This window comes from Chionomys nivalis, chromosome 8 (genome assembly GCF_950005125.1).
Source record: "Chionomys nivalis chromosome 8, mChiNiv1.1, whole genome shotgun sequence".
Classification (NCBI taxonomy): domain Eukaryota; kingdom Metazoa; phylum Chordata; class Mammalia; order Rodentia; family Cricetidae; genus Chionomys; species Chionomys nivalis.
In genome coordinates, this window is record NC_080093.1 from 12,545,789 (window position 1) to 12,563,857 (window position 18,069).

The 18,069-nt window shown below is 44.3% G+C and overlaps 1 protein-coding gene across 1 annotated transcript in view; it reads right to left on the reverse strand.

Moving 5' to 3' along the window:
• Positions 1-540: 540 nt before the first annotated feature.
• Cfap58 (cilia and flagella associated protein 58) overlaps positions 541-18,069 on the reverse strand; it is a 107,963-nt gene continuing 90,434 nt past the window's right edge. The window contains exons 16-18 of the mRNA XM_057779264.1: positions 8,295-8,414; positions 5,549-5,682; positions 541-1,198 (exon numbers count right to left, since the gene is read on the reverse strand). Of these exons, the coding sequence (XP_057635247.1) occupies positions 1,087-1,198; positions 5,549-5,682; positions 8,295-8,414 (366 nt within the window). The 3' untranslated portion in view covers positions 541-1,086. The remainder of the gene's footprint in view (positions 1,199-5,548; positions 5,683-8,294; positions 8,415-18,069) is intronic.

The following is an 18,069-nucleotide window of genomic DNA, read 5'->3' on the forward strand; positions in this document are numbered from 1 at the left end:
TTATTACCTAGCTCTAACATCTTAAATTAACCCTTTCTATTATATTATATTTTACCACAAGACTCATGGTTTCTTAAGTCATATCTTGCTTCCCCATTGGTTGCTGGCATCTCTCTAACTCTGCCTTCTTTTTCCCTTTATCTTTGCTTAGATTTCCCGCCTGACTCTATTATGCCCAGCTATTGGTCAAATCAGCTTCTTTATTAACCAATGGTAACAAAACATATTTACCGCACACAGAGGGGCATCCCACATCAGGATTCTGTGGTTCAAAGTGTTATCTGGCAGCCTGAGAGCCAAACAGATCCTGGTGCTAAACAACTCCACCTTCAAGCACAAGGCCTCCGAAGTACAGCAGCGAATCCTTCCATTTTCAGTCTTGGGTCCTCTGACTCAAATCCTTACATTAAACATTTCTCTCAGTCATTTTAAACTTTAGTGACAGGCTCCACCAAAGCAAAGATCAATGTCTCTACAAACTTTTTTTTTTATGATGAAGTTATTTATTGGCATTTCTCTTCAGAATGGATTTCCCTACCCCAGGCCTGGAATGGCATCCCACACGGAAACTACTCTTAATATACTCTGCTGAAATCCCACTAGTGTGTCCTGCTTTCATTCCATGAGTTGTTAATGAGGAATAATTAAAACGGATTTTCACTAATAAGACGGGAGGGCATGCGCTGCATTTTTTCCATATAAAATATTTTTACATACAAAAATCTTCAAGTGCTCAAATATCTATGATAGAGAAATTAATACCCAAAGCTTCACCCAGCCCGAATTTCTAAACCTGGTGCATTTTAAGTCAGTCAGTGGGATTGTAACAAAAGATCAGCTCTATGCCAAGGGCCAGCCTAGTTAAAGAGCTCCAATTACAGTCTGTTAATGTCCATGTGCTTCGGGTACGACGTCATCGCTCTTATAAACAAAACATTGATAGCTGTTCATCTCTTCCCATTCCGGAAAGCTGGCCACCAGCTTTTCTAGATATCTATGATCTGAGGGATTTAGAGGGCAATTCGCCACAAGGCTCCAGAGCAAATTTCCTGAGCTGTTGAGTTTGATCCAACCAGCAACTTCCAGTTACAACTTCACCTTGGATGACTGGTTGAGGGGAAATCCACCCCCAGTAAAGCTAGGGCCAGACTGCTTGGACCCTGAGAAGATGTTGTTCATGGATATTCTGTCCTTGTTTCTGTAAGAGAAAAGAGATGGTTAGCTTCCCCACCATCCTATCCCTCCTCTAAGTTTCACCGTGTTCTGTAAGTTCCTAGGGAACGCTAGCCACTAAAAGCAGTGGATCAAAGCTTCTGGCTAGAGACGAGGTGGTTGTGGAAATCTAATCAGGTGTTTTCTGACAACACGCAGACTTATGGGGCAACAATTAGATATGACATGTATGCCACTGCTGGTGATCCAAATATGAACGGAGGGCCTCATTACAGCTCAAACGCTGTGGCTCCGATGTCTTCTGACTTGTAATGATCTTCCCGTTTTAAAAATACTTGTTTAGTTCCAAAGATCAGTCAGAAGAGCCTTCCTTCTGGTTCAGATATAATGACTAATTAGTCTTTTATCACCTGGGATATTTCCAAATTCCCGTGGAAAGTTAGAAATATTTACTGCATGTAAAGTCTCTTTATCAAACGTGGACACCTGTAAAAATAAGAACTCTCCTATAACTCCAAGCACACAGCAGAAATTACTAGAAATAGTTTAAGATACAAGAAGGACTGGAGAAATAGAAAAAATAAAAAGGATGGTATTTTGGGTAATAGATAAAAGAAATTTTACTTAAAACAAATCTAATGATGTATTTTTTCATATGGGTCCCTTTCACACACACATATATGCACATACACACACATACATATACATACATACACAAATGCACACACACATACACACACACACACCTTTCCTGCAGAGACAGCATACTTACATGAGTTCCCTATTTTGAATTATAAAGAACAAAAATTAACAAACTTCTAAGACCAAAATCAAACAGATGTGCTGAATACACACAACTAAGCTCAGAGGAATGAATTCTGACTTTGGGAGAAGAATCTGATTTGCAAACTACAGACAAGCATAAGAAGTGGACACTGGAGGAATCAGGTGGGGGAACATGGGTGGAACCAGAGGCTGATGAAAAGTGTGTCTGAGGAAAATGAAAGAATCCAAAAGGCAAAAATGATATGAGTCGCTATTTTCTAAAGGGTGTGTGTGTGTGCGCGCGCGTGCGCGCGTGCGTGTGCATACGCGTGTGTGTGTGTGTATGTGTGTGTATGTGCGTGTGTGAACATCCATCCACAGGGAAAGCTCTGAATTATTCCATTTGGAAAGAACCTGTAGAGCGCTGGTTAATCAACTCAGCTGCTCTTAGTAGAATTGATTTCATCACTGTGAAAAGCCATCCTCCACAATAGGACACAAGCCCTATTTTGAGTGGGTCCGGCAGAGAGGATGCCTGCCCGTCCTTTGGCAACTTGTCTCGCTCTGCTCGGTGTTGGATGCAAGCAGCCCTCCCTCCTCTTCCCTGCACTCCCTTGCCTTAAATAACCTGAATTTTCCTTTCTGAAGGAACTTACGCTTAATGTTTCTGGCTTGGTCTAAGCTGACTAATGGGAATACTGCCTCCTCTACATTATCTGTTTAATGTATTTATAGACCATTATAATGACTCCCCGCAGCCTTCTTCCTTCCAGTCTAAACCATCTCAGCACTTTTGTTCTTGCCTGTGCATATTTTCTTCAGCACCTTCATCTTTTTCGCTGTGCTTCTATGGACCCTTCTGTCTACTGGCTTATGGGTGCCTCAACTGAAAGGAAGCTCCAGTGATGCCAAACCTAGGTCAGAGGGCTGCACAGGAGGAAGCAAAGCACAGGTGAAGGCACAACCTGAAGAGGAGCCACACTGACCAATGGACACCTCTACAGTAAAGGGAACGGTTCTGCAGCTGGCCACTGTGTGTGGGTACCCAACACTCTAAATGCAGCTAGTGCAACCAATGCTCACAATTTTCATTGATTTAAATTTAAATCAAAGAGTTATTAATTCTATATCGCTGCAGCAGCCATTGAGATAGGCTAAGCCAAGAAGGAGCAGCTCATCCTGCTGTGTTGCAGGGAACTATGGAGTGGCCAGGAAGGCCACAGAACATGAGGTTAGGGGCCAGAGAGATGACTCCATGTAAAGTGGCTCGCTGCCATGCCTGGTGACCTGAAGTTGACCCCTAGACTTGCATGACAGAAGGAAAGAACTGACTCACAGAAATTATCCTCTGACCTCCTTACCAACACCATGGCATGGTCACACTCACACCACACCCAAACCTCTACACATACACACACACAATAAACAAACAAACAAATAAATAAATATAACTTTAAAATTGTTTTTAAAGAGATTAGAGCAAGCCATGAGCTACAGCAAGAAGTCAGTTGGTTCTAGAAAGATGATAAGCCCTTCAGCCAAGCTAGCTGTTTGGAACTGTGTAAACTATACCACCAGTCTCAAGAGAAGTGTGTGCACCCTCAGAGACAAATGGGATGATTCTCCTGTCACAAAAAGGAGGCTTGGTCAGACTTTTATCTTTGAAACTAAGCATTGTGTTTTACTTATCTCTACAAGATGATGAGAGCGTGCATGCAGACTGCAAATTAAAATATTCTGAAGGTCAATCCGAACTGACTCCAGGAACTTTTTTTTTTTGTTTTTGTTTTTTTGTTTTTTTGTTTTTTTTTTTTTTTTTTTTGGTTTTTCGAGACAGGGTTTCTCTGTGGTTTTGGAGCCTGTCCTGGAACTAGCTCTTGTAGACCAGGCTGGTCTCGAACTCACAGAGATTCACCTGCCTCTGCCTCCCGAGTGCTGGGATTAAAGGCGTGCGCCACCACCGCCCGGCACTCCAGGAACTTTTTTTTTTCTTTGTTTAAAAAAGTAGAGGATGGACGAATGGGAGGGAAGGAAAGGATTTCAAGATTCTCTTGTCAGAGTGTAAGCTCAAAAAACTAGATGATCTCAGAGCTCAACACCTCGCTCACAAGGAGCCATCCCTGCTGACATTTCAGCAGCACAGCCTCAAAATACCAGAGGTGGTGTGGACATATCTGCTTGCTCACCGTGCAACCTAGTTTAACCCTAGTGTTTCCACTTCTAAACTCCTTTACCTCAATGGTTTCTCTCACGCGCTCCCTCCCTCCCTCCCTCCTCCTCCTCCTTCCTCTCTCTCTCTCTCTCTCTCTCTCTCTCTCTCGTTCTGAAACTTCAATGTGACTGAAAACCACCCAACAAGCTTTAAGTCGCAGATTTCTGAGACTGCTCCAGATTCTGGGAAATGGGGCCAGGGAACCTGCATGTTTGATCAGTCTCCCCACAGAGTCAGATAGTCACAAGACCCACACAAAAGACTGACTTCTTTAAATCATGGCGGTATTTCACTCCACTGAGAAGCTGGCATCTAAATGTGGACCAGGGGAATATTCTGATTTACAAGAAGGGCAGATTTTTACTGGCAAATGAATTTGCATCCAGTTACTTTATATGCTGTTTGCTGCTAGCGGATCGTAGGCAGATGCACTCAAACCATATTTCAGCCTGTCCCTGAGATGTCCATGCAGATGAAATACCAAATATGACTTTCAGCCCGTAATGGGCGTCATTGTGGAATTAGCTGGATTAGTTTTGGCAAGGCCACACAAACAGACCAAGTTTCAAACTTCCCGACCCAACTGGGCTCCTGTCCTGCTCCCTGGGCAGAGGGAGATGACAATAACAAAGCAAAGAGGACATTTGCTTCCCAGCATTCGGGCACCCAGAACCCAAAATGTCAAGCTCAGCAATTGTGGAAGACAAGCTGAGACCAGCACCCCACCACAGATACTCTAGTAAATTGCCAGCATGATGATGGAGACAGTCGTGTCTAAAACATAGCGTGTGTTCCCAATCACAGCAGTTCCCCTGCATTGTGAGAGACAACGGCCTCGCGGAGCCCTGCTCCCTCCGCAAAAGTGCTTATGGATTTAACTCTGAATAAGTTTCAGCCTAAGAGAAGGCTGGTTACTGAGTCTCATCTGCAGCTATTGCCTGGTTGTTTGGCAAAACATGAGGACAGTGTGTGACAGGGTAAGGGGTACCCCCTTTTCCATCTGCCCCATGTTCAACCCATCAGTGAGCAGGGGTTGGTGAATCTCTGTTAGATTCCTAAGGGAAGAGAGATCAATGTCAGATAAGATATCACTTTCGTTGTGTTATGAACTTTGGTTGTCTGTCTCATGACTCAGTTTACCCTACTAAGATGGGCAGCTCTGAGAAATTCATCAAACATTTTTTTTGTTTTGACACGGGGTCTCACTGTGCAGCCCTGACTGGCCTGGAACTCTCTTTGTGAACCAGCCTGGCCTTGGACTCCCAGAAATCAGCCTACTTCTTGCCTCCTAAGTGCTAAGATTAAAGCCGCGTGGCACCACTCCCTGCTTCCTCAAATATTTTCTTAAATAATCAGACAGCAGGCATAACACATTCGGAGCATTTGACTGCGCCTTACTTTTGAATGAGTTCTTTGCGTTTCTGAGCCAGGTATTTCTTCTTTAATGTCACCAATTCATTGCCAAGTCTCTCGATCTCATACTTGTACTCCTGGCTCTGGGATTCATACATATTCAGCTCTGATGACAGAACCTAACGTGACAAGTGAAAAAGTGTTAGTGCAGGAAGTACAGGAGGCAGTATCATTTTCTGGAACATCTGTTGTAACCTGCTAACAGTCATCCCAGGCGCTAACGGTGCAGGCCACTGCCCGGGATTCATAATAGTTCAACAGCATACTTGCACAGGCTCAGGGCCTATACCTGGATATTAATCAGGCCAGGGACTGATAACTCATAATCCAATGACAAACGTAAATGAAACAGCATGCTGTGCTTACAAGGAAGCCTAGCAGCAACTTTCAAATGGATTCAGATGGGCGGTAGGAAGTGTTACAGGGAATATTATGAGTGGAGACAGAAAACTCCCAGACACACCGTCTAGGCTAGCTCTTAGCCCTTTAAAATATATTCAAAAGAAAATCCCACTAGGGAGTGAGATTCTGAGGATTATGGTAAGGAGCGAGATTCTGAGGATTACGGTAGGCGCCCCTCTGAAAGTATGTTGTCCACCACCACCACCGACCAGGCTTTCAATTTATGTCTATGCCATGGCAGTTGTTCTGCTAAACGTCTGTCATCCTTTTCTTTGCCTTCTCCGGGACTATTCCCAGGCTCACTCTGTATCTCAGCAGTGGGGCACTTCAGCTCTTAGAAGCAGGGGGTTGGGGCCTGAATGTACAATGCAAGATCTTAATGCAAAAGAGAGGCTGTAACAAGAAGCCTCTCTCTCTGTGGCTGGGTTCAGTGAGTGCCAAGGGATATGAGTTGCACTAAGGCAGGGATAGACTCCCCCAAAAGGGCAGAAAGCATAGCCGTACTAAGGTGCGTGTACCCTACCAAAATCCAGGCCTAAAAGGCGACCAATTGTTCTAAGGGGCACGCACTAGTTTTGAAGGTATTTATAAAAGTAACTCAGGACCGCGAGGGGTGCACCCACACACTGAGGCAATGGGTATGTTCTATCGGGAACTCACCAAGGCCAGCTGGCCGGGGTCTGAAAAAGCATGGGACAAAACCGGTCTCGCTGAAGATAACGGACAATGAGGACTACTGAGAACTGAAGAACAATGGCAATGGGTTCTTGATCCTATTGCACGTAATGGCTTTGTGGGAGCCCAGGTAGTTTGGATGTTCACCTTAATAGACCTGGATGGAGGTGGGTGGTCCTTGGACCTCCCAAAGGGCAGGGAAACCTGCTTGCTCTTTGGGCTGAGGAGGGAGGAAGACTTGATTGGGGGAGGGAGGGAATGGGAGGTGGTGGCGGGGAAGAGGCAGAAATCTTTAATAATTAAATAAATTAATTAATTAATTTAAAAAAAGTGAGATGATCATTCTGCCCATTTGTCTGCCTCTGAACGCTTTCCTCTTAATTGTTGTAAACATGATTTTGGCCATGTTGGCTGCACTGAAGGACTTGATTTTCGTGTGGAAAAAATCAATCCCAATAATTTCATTCCTAGGAACGAAGACCCTGTTTTGAGACTCCAGATAATGGCACTGCTCTGTGGGCCTTGCTCAGAACATCCTCCATCCCTCTGCTGCAAGATGCTGCATTTTCGTCTGAGCTGAAGGCGAGGGTTTCCTGGGGTAAGGGACTGCTGGACCATAACGCCCCTTGGGGGCCTTTGAGGACTACCCAGAACCAACTGTGCAGAAGACAAAAGAGGCATATACTTTTCTAATTTATACTCACCCTGAGAAAACAAGAAGAAAAAATCATTTTGCTTGAAATATTCAATTGTTTCAGGAAATAAAAGAAACCAAAATGATGTGCCTTTTGCAAAATTCAAATCATGTCTCTGGGTACTCATGTGAAATGAGCACTCACAGTAATCTGAAAATTAATATTCTAATTCGATTGGCTTCACCTCTCTATTTTACCTAAAGGATGCAATATTATAATGTCTTGTTTATGAAAATATTAAGCCTACACTAATAGGGTGCCACCTCTTTTATCCCCAGTAGTAGGGACAAATTATCACCCTTATGGGGCAGGTCAGTGCCAGAAGTTAGATGAGCTGCACAGACCGCCACAGATGTGTGTGGGGGCACAAAACCTCTCAGGGTTTCTAAAAATAGCGACTGCTTGCTCAGGAGATAAAGTTGAAAATACGGTTCGAAGACAGTCAGCTTTTGAAAAAACTTTCAAGAGGCCCACAGAATAAGAAAATTCTCCATGTCTCTGAGCTCAGCTTTTGTGGCACTTGGAAGGGAAAATTATGCCAACAAAAATTTTACATGGTTTAATCTCCCTTTCATGACTGTTTATGTGATAAGTGGACATAGAGCAAGGCCCTGGCGACTGATGGGTGCTTAGCAAACATTTATTGTGGGTGGAAAGAAGTAGCAAAAAGCTGTTTTGGTGCAGTAATGGGCTTTGGTTTGGCAACAGTGTTTAATGTTCTTTTCTGCCATCTGAGCTGTCTGAACCGTTCTGTGACCTTCCATGTAAACCCTTCCTCCATTACACAGAGTCCGTCCTTCCTCAGCTCCTTCCTTGGAGCTCGCTCTCCTCCTTCCGGGACGATTAGAGTCTAAAGAACTCTGAGAAAAGCTGGTTGGTGGGAGCCAGACTCACTGAGCAGCCCGGGAACACCCTCAAGGTAACTGTCCTGCCACCCGAGAGCAGGGCCTGCCACTTACTTTCAGCTGCTTGGTCCTCTCCCGCAGCGTGTGCCGGTAGATCTGCAGCTGCTCCGCAGCTTCGGGGCCAGGCTGCCGGGCCAGGACGTGCTTCAGTTCCACGTACAGCTTCTCTTTCTCCTGGGGAGAGAGAGCGGAAGTTAGAGCGCCCGTCCAAACAAGGGGAGGGGCTTTCCCCACAGGGCCCATGGTTCTGGAGCCTTCGTAGCTACTTGGCAGTTGTACACTGCTCACGTTCACTCTGGAGCTGTCACACCAGCTCCCGTCACGGACCTAGAATGTGCCCAGCACTTGGGGTCTAGCGACAAGGAACATGACATGATGAGCACCCTCTCTATCCGGACACATGATCACAGGGCAGTGCCATAGGGGTCCAGTGACTGCTCTCAGAGGAGGTGGGGAAAGGCTTGGGGAAGAAAATCATTTGAATGTCCTCTCTAAACACTACTAGACACTTTTTCCTACAAAGAGAAGAGATTATTTTTAGGCTGAAATCCCATGGCGGGATGAGGTGTGGCCCTAAGAGTTCATGTGGTCTCAGAAGGAGTTACCTCACGACAGTAAGGGGACAAGTCAGGAGGAAGAGAGAAGTGCCCACATCATGGTGAGGCTAAGCTCTATTGGGAAGGGCAAGCACATCTTTCCGGTAGTTGAGAGCCAGGAATGAGCAGGCCTGCTGCTGTCTTCAGAGGGAAAAGAACAGGAGGAGGGATAGCCCCAGGGACTCAGGGAAGACAGAAAATGGGGAAAGCTGAATCTTGGGTTCCTTAGGAGGAAACACAGGTGGATGTAAAGACAGGTACTCGGGTGGAATCCATGGGCTTTGGTGAGGGATCCAAGAGTAGAAGGCAGAAACCCAGTGACTTTGGAGTCTCTGGTTTCCGCCTGTGCATGGGAGAAGGGAGGGTCATGGTGATGGAGCGAGCAGAGCAAGGCTAGAAGAGAAAGAGAGACCCAGAGGCTGCACTGAGCCTGGACCCTGGGAGCTGCAAATGCAGCCCAGAATTGGGAAGCCAAAGAACCAGCTGGACCAGGGCACCCAGCTCCCTGAGATAACAAGCATACAGGGGGTGGGTACGGAGCAGAGTGAGAAAAAAGGCTGAAGGGGTACAGCTCAGAACCCCTGAAAGCAAAACGAAGCAGATGCCTTAGAAACAGGAGAGATGGCATGCAAGTCATCAAATGAGATAAAGAGAAGAAACCAGACAACCTCAAATAACCTGAGCCAAACTGAAGTCAGCCCCAGCTCCCCTCACTCTATTGCAGAGACATATGGGAATCAAAAATTACACACATGGGAGAGACACCTCAAGAAACATGAGGATGTGGGCAGAAGGGAGAGAAGGAGACAGTTTAAGGGATGGATGGAAAGCCCAGGAAAATGAGGGCAGGCTTCTTTACAGGACTAGGAGAAAGGATTTCCCAGGGACAAAACGTGCACCAGCTTTTCATAGCTTCTTTCAAACAGTAAACCATACAGAGCTCTCACTGGCAGCCTGGTGTTTAATCGCTGGGGATGTTTTCAGATCCCTAAACTAAAGGTTCTAGACTTGAACACAGTGTGCTTTGGTATCGCGCCCCAGTTCTGCACGCACACGTGTATGGAGCGGGGCTAACGGAACAAGCGTTAATAAAGAAAGGCTCGTGTGTGCCCATTAGTCTCCGAGCACACAATTTCCTGTAGGTACTTATGCTAACGGGAAGACCAGGGAAGGTACGGGTCCTCAAGTTAAGTGAAACATCCAGTCAAACGGAAACTGACTGCCTGGAGCTGTTTAACCTTGGTATCGCTGTCCAGCGATCTATTTTTACCAGAGCACGGGAAATCCATTTTTAAAATAGTGAAATCCATTACCATGACGCTGTTACCATTTGGTTTAGGTTTTTCTTTTCCCCTGGCCAAATTTGAGAAATTCTATTATAAAAAAAAAACCTAGCTCAATCTACAGATGAGTGTTTGCGGCTTCAAAATTAGGTGAACGGAATTAAGTGTCTCGATATCCACATCCACCTAACAAACAAAATCCAAAAACGACAAGGAAACCCTGAAGCCCATATTAAGAAACACGCAAATAGAATTAGAGAGGGGTGATTGTCCTTTGTCATGTGACCCCTCCTGCCACACTTTCCAGTATAGTCTTCTCAGTAAATGGATACAGCAAGCAGAGAGACCAGCATCAGGAGGTGAGTTTATTTTCTATAGCCTCTTAACGCCTTCTCTGTTGGAAAAATAACACTTCTGACAAGGCTCCAAGATTCAATTTGGAGAGGCTGAGACCTGCGCGGAGAGGCCTCTGAAACTGTTTTGTCCATTTCTTTCAGCTCACCCTGCTTTCTTCCAGACACACAGGGGGCTGAAAAGTAAAGAACCCCACGATGATGAAGAGGAAGCAATCTGGCTCAGGACAGCATGATGTCTAGGCTGAAAAGACCATCGGACTCTAAGGACCATGAACTATTTCCCATGTGTAATGTTTTTCAATTACCCGTGCCCGGCTGGGAGTCAAGGCACAGAGAAGGAAGTCTGGAAGGAAGCAGATGCCGTTACCTCACTGCAGAGGAGGAAATGTCAAAGTCAATGGGGACTAATAATGTCTGAAGTCCCTCCCCAAGGGTATAGCCATGCTACCCAAGAATCATCTTCACTGTGATTCAGGGGGCTTAAAGATACACTATTGCGTGGGGGCAGGGAACTGGGACCAAACTAAGCTACAAAATTCCAGAAGACTACTCAATAACATCAATAAAAGAATCAAGCTGAAGGTAAATCAGGTCCAAAGCCAGCACAGAGTAAACGCTTTAGGGAAAAGATAACTCGAGCCCTCCATCCCCTCTCCTGCACTGTTGAGTAGCCCTGCCTACGTACCCACCTTCTGATGCAGAGTGAATGACGCTTAATTCCACCACATCCAGTTTTGTTTCTTACAGTTCTAAAATGAATCATAATTGATTTGCCCTGAGATGGAGAGACGGCTCAGCGGTTAAGAGCTCCTCTGGAGGAGGGCCCAGGTACAGCACTCACATGACTGCTTACAACCAATCAGTCCCAGGGAATCCAGGGCCGCCTTCTGAGCTCTACTGATATCGGCCATACACACAGGGCACCTACAAACATACTGGCAAAACAGTCATACAGATAATCTAAAAATAAATCTTAAAAGAAGGAAAATAAAAGCAACTGAACTGAACAGAGAGGGGCCTGCAGGTGTAGAGAAAAGTGAAGGAGTCTCCAGTAAAACCAACTATTCAAACCCTGAGTTCTGAGAATTGAATCACCCAGGCTGAGTGTGTTTCTTCTGTGTGTTTGTGGTAGGTGGAAGCGAGGCCAAAGGCCACTCTGGTGCTGACACACCGGGGAGCGGGAAGAGAGCAACCGTGGAGAACAGCAGTGGGAGGGCTTTGGCTGCCGGTTCTCAGTATATGTGGATTTGGGTCTATACATACAGAGGAAAACCTGACTGGTGACATCGAGTGACACCTGGGCCTCATTAACATTCCAGCCATGTATGTCATACAAATTTGTATTTGGGCAGAACGTGCTGGTAATTTAGATAAATATGGAGGGTTTGATGGATTGACAGTCTTAAGCACGATTGTCTTCCAATTTATTTCTCTCCTAACCCTCTACAAGGTCCAACCAAGCTCTTCAAACATTGTGCAATGGTGTGTATAATAACCCCATTTAGAGACAAAGCATGCAATTCTATTATAAAGAAAATCTATCTTATGCAACAGAGACTCATTAACTGTCCGATGTGTATTGTCTCCATAAGCCAGTAGCAGCAGAACCAGCTGGCTCATAATACATAGCCTGTCCCTCTTCATTAAGCCACATCCATTTCTCTTTAAACCTAGTCAATTAATTTGTCACTTGGTTAGCAGCTCCATATGTCAATGAAACATCATAAGAAAAATCATAAATACGTTATTTCCTCACCAACAAATGGTTGCACCTTTAGGTTTCCGTTTCTTATTTATTCAGGGTTTTTATAGTGTGTACCAACGTTACTTGGCAGCAAGGTTTAGTCTTTAAGTTATTTTATGAACAGCCATACTGGAATAAAGCAAGATTATGCATACTAAAAGACTGGCTTTCTCTTTGACTGAGCATATCTTGAGACTAACCACGCTGTGTCCATGCTAAAACTGACATTCTCTTCCCTGGTACTCCATCCCTCTGTGGGCAAGATCACTGGGCATGATTGTAGACTCTCTGGTTGCAAGAGGCTCCACCAAGTTACAGCGGACAGCTGCACAGTAGTTTGTCTGGATCTGCTAGGAGCAGTGTTAAGAAATAATAAGAGACTGGGGAGATGGCTTAGCAGTTCCCAGAGCAGATGTGGGAGCCCATTTGTAATTCCAGCACTGGGAAAGTTTACCCAGGAAATCCTGAATGAGATGGCAAGCTAGACTATCATGAAGGAGTTCTGGTTCAACTGATAGACCCCGCCTTACTGAAGAAAGTGGAGAGCAACCTAGGAAAGCCACCCACTTCAACCACTTTATGTCCATACATGCCCACATACACTGTGCACACATGTGCCTCCATATACATTCAAACATGATTACACACAGAACACACACTACCTACACACAATGAAAAAGAAAAGAATTGAAAAAGAATTTAACTATACTACTAACTTCAAATAATGCTGCCATCACTTGGTGAACTGGAAACTCCAGATAAACAATCACTTCAGACCTGGGGTATTTGTAATTTACCTGACAATAAGTTAAAAATCTGCTAATCAGTGAGTGTTAATAAGAGCAAGTGCTGTAGTTACGATGATTCAGACGCATAAGAAGAGGTTGACTTGCCCACAGGACTCCTTTGCCTCCCCAGCCTCGGTTTTATAATCACTGTTTATATTCTCCGTCCTTTGCATCTTTGGCTGGAAACAGTAGGTAGTTCACGGTCACCATGTACCTCAGTGCCTCTTCTTCCTCGGCCATCTACTCCAAGCCGTAGCCGGCTAAGAGGAACTAATTTATTCTGTTCTCATCCAAGTCTGCGCTTGGCAAATGCCGGTGCTTGATTCTGCTCACCCTGGAATCATCCGTTTGCCTGGGCAAGAGTCAGGGATCTCTGCCACCCCCACCTCAGTGAACTAGCAGAGGCATAAGAAGCAGGCAGCTTTCCTCCTGGCTAGAGATGCGCACTGATCTGCCCCACCAGGGCGAAACCCACCCACGTGGACGCCTCTAAGGACAGATGTGTGTGGCTCCTCTTTATTCTAGAACACAGTCAATTAAGAAATAAAAATTCTTCAACCACTGCTTCTAAAAACGCCTCTTTCACGGAATATACAGAAACAGAAATGCTGACTTCCTGAACCCTAGCAGGCATCTTTTATGGTCCTAACTCCCACACTTGAACTTTGTGAGCCCGAGGTCAGAAGCGGGATAGATTTCTCCGTCCTTCGCACCTACTCTCGTCTTCCGCTCATTTTGGGTGCTCAGCAATCTTGCCAACTGCAATTATGGTGACGCCTCTATGCACCCCAGAGCTTACAGGCTTCTTCAGCAGAATTCTTCTCGAACTACCCTAGACTCTAGATAGCATCTTCCGCTGGGCAGAGCTTGCACCCTGCGTGTTGCACTCTGGTGCCGCGAGGCTCGGCATTGTGAAGTCAACTTTTCCGTGGTGTCTGTTTGTGCACAGCTCGGAAAATTACTTGATGCACAGCCTTGATCTCCTCATTAAACGCTTCTAGAGGTTTCTAACAGTCCTGTTTCAGACACGTCTTTGAAATTCATATGACTTGTAAATGTATTCGAATTCGCTGGCTCTGACAACCCTAGCTGAATGTGCATGGGCACGCTGATCGTGTCCCTATAGACGTGCAAGGGTTAGTCTCAGGCTGCCTTCCTCGATTAAGTAATGTGTTGACTCTTTAACAGTGTTCTTAAACACAGAAATCCTCATCACACATGACTCCTTTCCAGAATTAAAAGAAAAAGTACTCTTTTCTTTCTTTCTTTCTTTCTTTCTTTCTTTCTTTCTTTCTTTCTTTCTTTCTTTCCTTCCTTCCTTCCTTCCTTCCTTCCTTCTTTCTTTCTTTTTTCTGCCTCTTGGCTTAAAATGTAGTTTCCTTGATTTTAGTTCTTTTTCCATACCCCTCACACGCATCCACAATTCTTAATAAGGTACAAAGCTAGATTTAATTTTTAAGCAAATTACATGACCCCCCCACCACGCGCCGAGAAGGCAAGTCCAGAACACTGCCAAATGTATCTGAAGATGCCTGTTTTCATTAATAGGAAAATGAATTAGAAGCTCTGTAAACATATTACATTTCTGCATGGTTTTAGAAAAGGAAAAATAATGGCTAGTGTCTCAAGACTTTCTTGTTTATTGGCTTTATAAGGAAAAGGTCAGCAAAAGTGAGCCCTGGGCCCATCTTGTTTATGATGTCATGAAGTGGCAAGGCCCCCTGGAGGAGGTACGAGATGCTAGAATCGGGGATGAAACAGAATTACATAGCTTCACTCCCTGTGAGCAGAAAGCCAGTCGCTACATCATGGGTCTCGGCTTCGGATGTGGATGGTTCCGTGTCTTGAGGCACTTGAGAAGTTTGTATGTTCTGCCTTTCACCGCCTTTATAACAATGGGGACAATGTCTCTGATAAAACCAGCAGAAACTTTCAAGAAGGATCTTTTTGTAAGGGATTTTATTTACAAAATACAAACAAATGTTTGTGAACCTCTGCACAGGGTAGTTAATCTCCTAGACCAGGCTGCTCTTTGTTAGCTGAGGCTGTTTGCCCTAGTCACCTTTGAACCCTCACTTAGCAACTGCTGTGAAAAATTTGCTACTATTGAAAGAGTAGTGTTAACTTTTCTTAAAACCACTAAGGAAACAAACCCAGAGAAATCCAAGGCAAGTAAGTATTTATCTATGCAAGAGTCACACAAAGGTAGAAAAGTCTGAAACTGAAGTTTACCAACCAGTAAAGGAAAAGCAAACAGCTCATTATAAAGATTAAGATATCCCAGGTCCCCAAAGACATGGACAGGTTTGGCAGCAGAGGTGACATCTAGTTGGTGAGCCACAGGAGAGACACCAGCTATGTCTTATATATTAGTAACCATAATAACAGAAGTAATTAGAATGTTTACATTTATGGGCCAGAAAACACCTTTGCTATAAAAAGAAAAATTGAATAGATAAAGCCCTTTGAAGTCAGGCCATTTGAAATGTGTCCATTGTCATCCAGTGGATTAAATTTCTAAAATGTACCCAAATGCTATGCAGGAAAGTTAGCCATTATTGATGCTCTTGTTCAACTGATGGCATCCAGGCTCCTCACCCTCCATAAATGGTGCCCATAGGTCATTATCTTCATAAAACATTTCTGTTTGTTTGCTGCTTGCTTGCTTTTTTGATGGTGATATCTCACATGGTCACTCCTCTCAGGAACTTTCTTGCTATAAAGCTTGGCATTGAGAAGAGAATTACTGGGTCCCAATAATCACAGCCAGACCATCAGGTTCCAAACACAAAGTAGTAGAAAAGGGGGGATCAAAAAGGATTCATGGATGAAGGCCAGGTCACCAGGAAGATGAGAACAGTTCGGTCCCAAGTCCAATAGTTCTGTCTTTCAGGGGGTAAACATTTTGGCAGACTCATCTCATGTTGTGGTTGTTCTTGCTTGCCTGAAAATTTTATACATTCAGGTTGCCGCTGACAATTGATAGCGGTTGGGAGAAAAAGACTCAGTCTTCTTAGGGATGTGGTCCCAGCCCATGCATCAGTAAGCCCCACACCCATGAAGAAACGGGTCATACTGAGTGTACGCCATGGTTTTGTTTTGTTTTGTTTTGCTCTTTTAAGCATATAAAGTTGGGAAGGAAAGATGGCTTGGGGGGGACAAGGGAAACGTTGAAAGAAAGTGGAGTGTGTTTGAACATGTGGAATGTATTTTAATTCAGTTTAATTGACCATTCAAAAGATTTCCCCTGGGGGCTGTAGAGATGGCCCTGTGATTAAGAGCACTTGCTTTTCCAGAGGACACAAATCTGGACCACAGCAGCAGAGAAAGATGGTTGAAAACTGATTTGTAAATCCAATTCTAGAATATTCAAACCCTCTCTGGCCTCCAAGGGTACACCGCCCCCCCCCCATACACACACACACACACGTAAGATACACAGTGGAACTGGGGGGGGGGGGTCACTCTTTTTTAAAGGGATGAAACAGGTACTTGGAGTTACGCCCTGAAATAGTCTCCTGGGTGGGATTCAGCACCCAGAGACAAGCAGCAGCTAAAGGGGAAAAGAATGTGATTAAAACACCCCTTTTGCTCTTGTGAGTTTGTTTGCTCTAGCTCCACAGATTAAACTGGCATGCTGAGACGTTAAGGCGAGCACCTGTTAGTGAACGGCACCTTGGCCCTCTTTTTACATTGAGAGCTGACCCTCTAATGTGCCCAGGCAGGCCCTAAACTCCAGATCTAACTGCCTTAGCTACCTAAGCAGCTGGGATTCAGGTCTGTGCCACTAACCCTAGGCTTAAAAGTAATTTTTGAGCTAGGCAGTGATGGTGCACAGCTTAACTCCCAGCACTTGGAAGGCAGAGGCAGTCAGATCTCTGAGTTCGAGGCCAGCCTGGTCTACAGTGTGAGTTCCAGGACAGCCAGGATTACACTGTAGTAGGACGAGCAGGCTGCGTCCCAACACCCAGCTAGCTTAACCCCCGAAATAACCACACAGAAATTGTATTAATTAAATCACTACTTGGCCTATTAGCTCTAATTTCTTATTGGCCAATTCTTACATCTTAATTCAACCCATTTCTACCAATCTGTGTAACACCACAAGGTTGTGGCTTATGGGGAAATATTCTAACCAGCATCAGTCTCAGGCAGAAGCTTCATGGCATCTGCCACCTGCCCTTCTTCCTCCCAGAATTCAGTTCTCTTTTCCACACCTACCTAAGCTCTTCCCTATCAAAAGGCCAAGGCAGTTTCTTTATTCAACCAATAAAAGCAACACAAATACAGAAGGAACTTCCTACACCACTATACAGAGAAATCCTTTCTCAAAAAACAATAAGAAGAATTTTTGATGCAATTTGGTTTTTCTGCAAAATTGAACTAAAATTTATTTTAAAACTGTCTCATTACAGAATTTGTACTGTAACTATAGCAATGTGTGACTTGGAACAAATAATTAAGACAATTACTAATCATCATAACAATCAACAAATTGTGAACTTATGATTCGTGTTATTTAAAGCTATTTGAAATTTGTAGCCATTTCCAGTGAATCTACAGATAACTAATATGAGCATTTTCACTTTCATCCTAAAATAGTATCTTAATATGGTTGTAGACTTCATTTCCCCAAGTAGAAAACAATGCTGAACCTTTTTTTGAAGCTTATTCCCCATTTTTATTTCTTCTTCTAGCCTTACAGTACTAGGCAGGAGGACTGTGGGTGTCTCTGAGGATAGGCAGGTGACTCTGTCCTCCATGACAGGCAGTAGGAAGCCATTGAGAAATGCCTATCCCTCTTTTCCTGCAGAGTAGCTTTCTCCATTGATCTGTAATTGTTTATACATGCTAGAGAGATAAATTTTATGCCTTAACTTTCTTTATGATTTCCTGGAGGAACAGACGGCCTTAATTTTACTATAGTAAGATTTAGCCATAATTTCTTTTATGGTTAATGCTTTTCGTGTTTCATTTAAGTACTCTGGCTGAGTGTTTTTAAAAGATTTCTTTCAGTAGAAATATTCAAAGGCTTCATTAATTCCTTGCAAATCTCTTTCCA